Below are 9,418 nucleotides of genomic sequence, written 5' to 3' on the forward strand. Positions count from 1 at the left end.
GGCCATGAATCCTTGAAATCCATACACCAATCCTCCAAGGGTAAATTGTCCCTCCACAGTAAAAAAAACTTAACAATTATTCACAAAAAAACATCAGATATAATTTAAAACCGAAACCAATCATCAATAAATTCATTTTCAATGGTAGAAGTTGTCACATGGCCAACTACAACATTCTCAAAACTCGAAGCAACAATTGGGGAAGTACCTTCAGCAACCTCATGAGCTACAATAATGTTGCGTGCATTTTGAACTTCCTCTATAGGTCACAACCCAAATGAGTCGAAACTTAACAAAATATAACTACTCCGACCCTAAAAAGATAGGTGCTCAAATAAAGTTATATCATTTTTAAATTCCAAATTTTTTTTTTTCATTCAAACTTTTTACAAACTAAGCCTCTTACATGGTAAGGCTACACTAGCCAAAGTGAATAAATAAAAGTTGTTCATTTGTTGAAAAAAAAAGGTGAAAAAATCACATAATATTGCCAAAAGATGTGAAATTTTTTCCTCAACCACCATTTGTTTTTTTATGGTGATAGTTAGTTGGAAAGGTCAATCTTCTCATCAATCTATAGGTCACATTTAAGGGCTAAAAGTAGACTAGGGATATGGGTCTGTCTTTAATAATTCTTGGATGTCCAATTAGACCAAGTTCACATTCTCTCACACACACTCGAATTTGGTACATTTGTAGGCAAGTAGGATTTGAAGAGGGGTTTTTATATATTTTAAGGCTTTTAAAAAATTATAATTTATTTAAATGATAAAAATTTAATGAATTTATCACACTAAAAAGTAAAAATTATTTTTTTAAAAGCAAGTAATTGAGTGTCGTGTCCAAAACAAAACTGTAGTAGAGTGAACTTTTACCTCCTCCTAAGAATTTTAAGCGAATATAGATTTTAGTGAGTAGATAGATATTGGTGCTTCATATTTTTTCGTTAATAATTTAATAATTCAATCGTTAAATTTATCAATATATTTTTATTTGTTATACACGTAAATTTTTAAATCGATGCAATGTCTCTAATATCAATCTAAAAGATTGTCTATATTAGTATATATATAACTTGTTGAAAGTTATTTTCATAAAGCAAATAGTTAAGAAAAATTTTATATATGAATAGAGTATAAAACATGACAGTTAAATTGTCAAAATAGTAATCGTATAAAAAAAATTGAGTCAATCAAAAAAATTAATGAAAGATGTACAACCACTTATATTTTATAATGATATAAATAATTTCTTCGAATCTTTTTAAAGAAAAAAAATAATATGAAAAGTTACATCTTATTATTGTTTTTTTTTCTTTTTTAATTTTCATCAATCAGTCAGTTAAAAAAAATATTTTTATCATCTAAATTCACTTGTGACATAGTAAATATATACACATTCATGGATGAAAAAGGAAAATATGTGTCATTATAAATTTTAGAAAAGTTAGAATAAATTTTTATTTAAAAAAAAAAGAGAAATAGATGTGTTTGAATAAGCCTAAGGCTATTATGAAATTGCTTGTTGAAATTAAGTTTTGGGTTCAAAACCCTACCTAGATAAAAAAATCAATTAAAAATTCTAGTATAATAATTTACAAATTTGTTATATAGCAAGAATCGTATAGTCTTACACGTGTTTGAATCTTTTGGGGGCATAAAATGGTGGTGAGTTTGATGAATAATTTTATACCATTGATACCGCATGACATTGGAATGAGTGAATCAATGGCAAGGCATATATGTCGCCAGATGTGTTTTTTAGGGTAATATACAAGGTTACAAGCTATAATAAACAATGAGCTCTGAATGAATGGAGGAATCAATATATAGTGCATGGCACCATGTCACAAGCTGGATATATGATCCGAGCCTACATCCGAACTCACACTAGAACTTGAACCCTCGAGGTTGAATGCAAATGACTCCGCCAGATCAACAGCATCCTGAACCCTAAGTCGTGTGCCCTGTTGCCTCACCACTGTCGCTGCAATCCTAGCTGCTAATGTACCCATACCTTTCAAATCCGACACACCTCGTAGTATGCCGTACAAAATACCAGATGCATATGCATCACCAGCACCACATGTGTCCACTGGTACACATGGAGAAGGAGGAATATATACAGCTTCTCCTTTTACACCTATGTAAGATCCTTTAGGTCCATCCGTAACCGACACTAAGGGAACAAAGTGGCTAAGATACCTTGTTGCCGAAATTGGGCTTTCCTTTGAAGAAAAATGGCATAGAGCTCTCGCTTCGTCACTGTTTGCAAACAAGATATCCGCATAATTCCCTACAATTTCCCTGAATCATACAACCCAAAATAATTTATATTAGAAAGCTAAATGGAACTTGGCATGCCATTGCTCAAGGCTATCAAGATCGCTTTGGCTAATGAGTGCTCTAAAGACATGCATTCTTTAAGCTAAGTTAATACGAGCAAGAATAGTATTCATACAAGTATGACTTGATTCATTGAAAGAAAAAGAACCAAATAAGGACTGCAAATTGTTTGAAAACAAAAAACTCTATCAATCACCCCCTCCTACTGCCAATTCCCAACTTATCAGTAAGTTTCTCCTCACACAAGCAGTTTTCTGGATTTCCAAAAGCTGTAACATTGCAAGATTATCATCAAACAGATAAAAACATATACAGGTGCATCCAACTTCTCAACAAAATTGGAACTTCCTTTCAAGGTTCAAGGCATGTTCATTACGTTATGTTAGATTCTCAACTTCTTCAACCATACTAGAATATTCATGTATGAAGATACCAATAATTGACCTCATTTTTTGGTATAGAGTATAGCTTCTTCCAAAATACGGTTGTGAAGAACCAATGAACTTTTTCATCCAGGGAAAAAGAACCCTTTTCAGTAAAGATGAGTTCAAACTATATTAACCATCCAGAAGCAGACAAATATTCAACATTTAGGTGATCATTATTTTTAGTTGTACAGAACTATTTTTTCACCAAAAAAAGTAATCATAAAGTCCAAGGTCCTTAGATCGCTATCATATTATCTTCAATCCAACTTGCTACTAAAATCAATTCCATGACCCTTTCTTATGCAATATATAAAAACCGCCAGCAAAAAAAAAAAAAAAAACTGATAATTCTCATAAGGTTGCCTAAAATAGATTACACACTTACCAGTAATCATCATAGTGCCTCTCAATGCAGGAGACATCTGATGCGGTGACAGCTATCAGAGCACCACTCCTGCATGCTTCTTCACATGCTCGTATAATAGTTTTGATCGTATCAGGAAGTTCAAATAAATAACCCTCAACAACAAATATATTAGTCTTGGATACTATGCCAGCCAGGCAAGAATCATAATTGATAGTCGATGATGTACCCTGAAATAACAGAAACAAGTTACTTATTAGGATTCAACACTCAAGTCTACAATGAACATGTTTAAGGCAGAGCGTTACTTCAATAACTTTTGCAGAAGGGGGAAATTGTGCAAAAGAATTTATTTTAAAGTGTGGCAGCATGAAAATGAGTTGCTCCAACATAGAATTTTATTTCAAATATTATTATAATTGATCAGCTAAGGCTTGACTGAACTTTTTATATAGAATATTTTAGGCACTTCTATATTTACTGGTATTTTATTTGTCTTCCAATACTAGGGCATTAAGGATCACTATAAGTGCCCCCACTTTATTGAGTTAAACACAAAAAGATGCATGACTCTCACTTATAACTCGCATCTGGAATGAAAAGCATCATATTCTTTAACATAGAAAAGAAGCCCGGAGCATATACACCCAAAAAGCAAGAAAATTTAACAAATGCTTGCTTTTCCGATTTGCAACTCAATGCTTAAATGGTTATGCATATTCAAGTATCTGCAATATAATTAGCATGACCATAACCTGTTTAGCTTCTAACAATCCAACCTAACGCCCAAAAAAAAAAAAAATCTGCAATCACCAAGTATGCAAGTCCAAAACTTTAACAGAGAATAAATATATAAATCATAACTCGACTGAACCTAAAGAGAAAACAAGATCATTATAGCCTTAAAATTTATGTAAAACTTTCAAGAACAGATAAGTTAATAGTCAAAGAAGTCTAACCTGATAAGCAAGCATTGTGCGCTGAGCATCTGGAGTTGTGAGAACTATCACTGTTCCAGTTGTTCCATCCTTGATAGGTTCAGAAAGAAAATTCACATTTGCCCGATGTAGTTTAGCCCTATATCAAGAATGTGAATATTTAATTTTAACAAAGACCATTACAAATATCAAATGAGTTAAATAACCTAGTTTTATTATGCAGATAATGACTGGTAAATCTAATAGCCATTTCAGAACTACATGCAGCAGCTACAAGAGGCATTGAAGATGCGAGAAATCATAGAAATTAATTTGTAAGAGGTACAAAATAAGGAGAAAATAGACTTCATGATAATGCTAATATTTGATAGTTGAAGTTTTCTGACATTATTACTCTTCTTCTCCTTTCAATCCCTATATAAACATTGAAATAGATGAAAATGCAAGACAGGAAACAAGACTTATGTAAGAGTCAAAATCCTCAAATCAGAAGTTAGTCTGCTACATTGAAAAGGACTCCCGGAAACTTGGACATGAGAAACAACAGATGGTGGATAAAACGAGTAGGACTAGAAAGAAAAAAGGTTATAGAATGGAATTCCTTTGGATTAAAAGGAAAAGGAATAAAGTTTGGCACAAGAAATGAAGTAAAATATAAGCTTATCAAGCAAAGTCTCATTTATCAATAATTCCTACTTCCTACCTTAATTGTATGTGAGACTAGAATCCTGAAAATATATGATAATTAACTAACTAGAATTTAGAGTGGCATGAATACCCTACCAACCAGAATTTAGCTAACAATTCTGGATGCCCTCAAACATGAAGCACCCTAGAAATTGTGAATTCTTCTGTTTTTCTTTTATTTTCCAAGTTAGTGGATCCCAGAATTGTATGGGAGTTATACCAGAGAGCATAGGAAAAAAGAAATACAAAAAAAGGGGGAAAGAAGCATAGAAACTAAACCCTAAATTTTATGCTGTCAAGAAACTCAACCAAAACAATGAATTAGCAATGTACTGGAAATGAAACGCTAGATGTAAATATCCTTTAAATCTTATCTTTAATTTGCTACAGTGATGGTCAGTTGCCTTAAACCTCCACCAAAGCTTTTACTAAACAAATTTCATCATTAACGGATAAATAAATTTCCTAATAATATGACTATTCATACTCTGCAGTTCTTTAGACCATGTCAATACTTCCATTACAGTTCTAAGGATGACTTTAATGAACATGAAGTAGAGAACAAAACCAAGCATACACCTCATCAGAAAAAAAAAATACCAAATAGGCAAACTTCTTATTGAATTAATTCCCAGCAACAGTCCAGAAATATATGGAAGAGTGCACATTATATTAAAGGGACAAACAGCCAAAAAAAGCAATATTAAGAATTAATTTTGCAAATATTGTGTTCTTAATGGAGCTTCAAAAGGCTTCATCAATTTATGAATCAACTATCTGCAAACCAGGTAATCACCTAAATGTGCATCCACCAATACCAAGTTCAATCTTGTGTAGTTCCAACCTTCCCTTTACTAATTTTAACCATCCAAAATAAAATGTATATGTATATTTTCCTAAATCTTCCTCTATTTTCCTTTCCTTTATAATAGTTTATCTAAACATGGCCTTGATCATTACCTAGATCAATCTATACATCATATTTTATTTGAATTGAAATATTTAATATTTTAAAATTCCAAAAAGGTCTTTAGTACTTATCTAATTAAAACTTTTTTTCTTTTTTTGAACTGATAAGTGCCACTTGATCAATAAGTTTAGATGACATGCTATGTCATTGACAAGAGCCAATGGAATTTGATTGATGAAGTTAATCCCCTTTATTGATTGTCCTTAAAGCAACTTTTTATATAAACAAAGGGTTTTAATTCATTAAAATTAGGCCAAAACCAGATAATTGATAATGTAGAGTGACCAATTCAGACCTTTTTCCCAAAACTTTCAGTAACATTTTCACAAAAATTAAACAAGTTAAGAAAAAAAAAAAAGAACCAAGGTATTTCTCAAAACAAAACCTGACCTGTAGAAGCCACCCAATGGATCACTACCTACGCTGCCTGCCATAGCTACATTTAAAGCAGGACCTCCAATGGGCTTATAACCAAGCCTTGCCAATGCCACCAAACTGTTGGAAAGAGATCCTCCAGCTGCTGCCTTATAGCTGCAACCATCCATAGCCTGCAAAACTCGACCTCTCTCTTCATGATTTACAACCTTCCTGGTTCCCTTCTCTAATCCCAATCTCCCCAAGAACTCGTCATCAACCATACCAGAAAAGTCTACCTGAAATTGGCAGGTAAATTGCAGAGAAAGCTTAATTTACTTTCAATACCATATGCAAATAAGACTATGCCAAAAGCTGCTATGCAGGAAGTATAATCGGAGGGGGAAAAAGGACAAAGTGAACAGGCGTTAAAAATATCAGCAACCATGTCTTACAATCAATTATCAGCAATTCCAAAGAATCCAAAAATCCAACATTGACAGATAAACAAAGCAGACCAACAAAAGAGTTAGATTTTGAAAATTCTATTGAATCATTATACCATCAGATAAAGTTTCTCTATACCAGTTATTTCTTTAAATAATCCATTTCATAACTCAACTTCTTGTAATTGCCTTCTAAGTAAAGCAACAAAAGCACAAACCAGTAAGAACACCTTGATAGACACAGCAGATTACTATTCAAGATGAAGAATGGAAACAGTTCTTTAACCCCTAGCCAAAATTTTTACAGGTTCCCAAAAATAGAGCCAAAATTGACCAATCTTTTCATTAATAAGTAAGGTTCTACTTTATTTTTATGCTTAGGTTCTACTTTATTTTTATGCTTACTAGATGCTAGTTGTTTCTAAGGTAAAGGTAAGAAAATGCAACCAAAATCCTAAACGAGGCATAACATCTCTTCATTAAATTTTTGCGTCACAAAATGCATAATCGCATTTCTATACAGAACAATTATGTTTCAATGTGTACAATATTTTAGCTATTAGTATAATTTTAACAAACATGATAATGCTTTTAACCAGCTTTAAGAAAATCAAAAGGAAAATTGTAAAAAACAAGTGCCCGAACAAAGTACCAAAGCCTTAATGATTTAAAAGCAACAAGAAAAATGTAGGATTGAAAGGAACAAAAGAAAATATATCAGCCAAACTCCATTTTCCTCTCTAAGAAACGAAATAGAAATGTACTACATTACAAGGCTTATATCCTTAACATCAATTCTCTTTTCCCTATACTTTACTAAAAAAGACATTGAAAAAACACAAATTTAACATTTAAGTATAAATTCAAAACACCAAGAGATAACATATAAACAAGAATGGTTAAGAAATATACCATGGCTTGACCAAGGCCAAGAACATCCCATCTGTCAGGCAAAACACAAAACGACCGAGCACCTTCTTCTTCATCATCGACTTCCTCCTCATCTTCTTCACTCTCAAATTCATCTCCATTGCTACTGCTACAGCTACAACTCCCTCTAGAACCACAAGGAGAAGAAACACAAAAGAACCCACCTTTCTGTTTCCCCATTGAACCAGAAGTCACCCTCCCTTTACCTCTGAAATCACCCAGAAACCCCAACTCTCTTATAATCCTCCCACTCCCATAACTTCGTTTGTGGTGATATAGAGAAGAAAATAAAGGAGAATAGAAGCGGTATAGAGAGAAAATTGAAGAGGAAAAAAGGGAGTTAATTTGTGGAGGAGATGAAATAGAAGTAAGGAAGGACATAGTTGAAAGTAGTTTAAACACTTGGTTTTTATTATTAACTAAAATGGGAATCTATTAGGGAAGGAAGAGCCGTCTGGGAATCGGGTTTTCTTAGTTTAGGATGGAGAATTGGAAGCAGAAGACATCCCCATCCACAAAGATTTTGGTGAATGTTTAAGAGAGAGGCTCCAAGTCGCTGCTTCTGTTGGTGTGTTGAGGATAAAATGGAAGGATGTTTTCTTTTTTCTTTTTTCTTTTCTCCATTTATTATTTTATTTTATGAGTTCCCAGATTTGGTTACGTGGACGTTTACTTTTACATATATTCGGTAAAATTGCATCTATAACAATTATTTCTCAAATTTAAGTAATTGAAAAATAAGAATATTATACAATATTAACAATTAATTTAAGTAATTGCATTTTTTTTATAAATTGAATTTATTATAAATTTACAAAAAGAATTTCAAAATTAATAATCTGAAAATTTTTAACAATTTAATGCTTAACATTTTAGAGTCAATTTTAAAAATTCTAATAGGAGAATAACAAATCAAATCTTTTACGTGATCTTTTAACATCAATTAACTTTTCCGTTTACTCCAAAAAAAATTGGGATCAAATATTAATAGAAAAAATAAATTAATCTAATTAAAACATATCATACACAGTTTCCACTCATTATTTCACATCATATATATATATATATATTAAATACACATTTTTTGTTATTCAGTGATTTAATGATAAAGTATCTTTATATTCTATAGTCCCATTTAAGTTTCCAGCCAATTATAAATAGTGAACATACCTAGAGGTCAGCGTCCACATTTACTCAAACAATATATTTTATGCAGCACATTTTGGCAAATTTTAACAAAAATTCTATTTTTCTGCAATTTTTAATTCAACTATATGACAATAAATATCTTCTCTAACGTTCAAGGTTTTCTTTTTTTCCGAATTTCTTTGTTGAATTCGCATGCATGCCATTAGTATTCCAATAAACCCGATTTAAAAAAAAAAACTTTTGTAGAATAAGGAGATTGTTGACATCTTAAAAATCAAAGATAAACATTTGATGATATGTTGTTTTCTCTGATTTCAAATTGCTCAAGCTTAAAAAACAAATGAATCTCCATCTATAGTAAAAATAAGGGTAAAGTAAACTTACAATCACCCAACTTTAATTAAAATAATAAAATAATTATTAAATTTTAAAAATTATAATTCAGTCACTAAACTTAAAAAAAATTAGTAACACAAATGCTCTATTGTAGTTTTCCTCTCAAAGTTATGAAAGGATATGTGCTGATGGATGAGAATATGCAATCTATTTTCCTAGTACTAGTGTTCGTTTGTAAGATGAACCTCATGCATAAAAAAGGAAATGTTCCAATGCCTAACGGGAATTTCTTCAAACAGCTTACCTGCGTCAAAAGTTATTCACTCACGACTCACATTTTTAAGTTTGCATGCTTGAGAGTTGAAACGAAGGAAACTATGTAAGGCAAACTGGTACAGGGCTTGCAGGAGGATATTTTGATTTTTGGAAAAAGGATTTTGGAGGAGGGCTTAGTAGAATGGGAATCAAAGT

The 9,418-nt window shown here is 31.8% G+C and overlaps 1 protein-coding gene across 1 annotated transcript; it reads right to left on the minus strand.

Annotated features, from left to right (window-relative positions):
* Positions 1-1,585: 1,585 nt before the first annotated feature.
* LOC107951756 (uncharacterized sugar kinase slr0537) lies at positions 1,586-8,106 on the minus strand. Its single transcript, XM_016886893.2, has 5 exons — positions 7,445-8,106; positions 6,123-6,385; positions 4,097-4,214; positions 3,159-3,367; positions 1,586-2,306 (listed from the first exon to the last, which is right to left on the minus strand). Exons 1-5 carry the CDS (start codon positions 7,841-7,843, stop codon positions 1,847-1,849), a joined length of 1,449 nt encoding a protein of 482 aa, XP_016742382.1. The 5' UTR covers positions 7,844-8,106; the 3' UTR covers positions 1,586-1,846.
* Positions 8,107-9,418: the final 1,312 nt, after the last annotated feature.

The sequence above is a fragment of the Gossypium hirsutum genome, chromosome A02 (genome assembly GCF_007990345.1).
Source record: "Gossypium hirsutum isolate 1008001.06 chromosome A02, Gossypium_hirsutum_v2.1, whole genome shotgun sequence".
NCBI classification, from domain to species: Eukaryota; Viridiplantae; Streptophyta; class Magnoliopsida; order Malvales; family Malvaceae; genus Gossypium; species Gossypium hirsutum.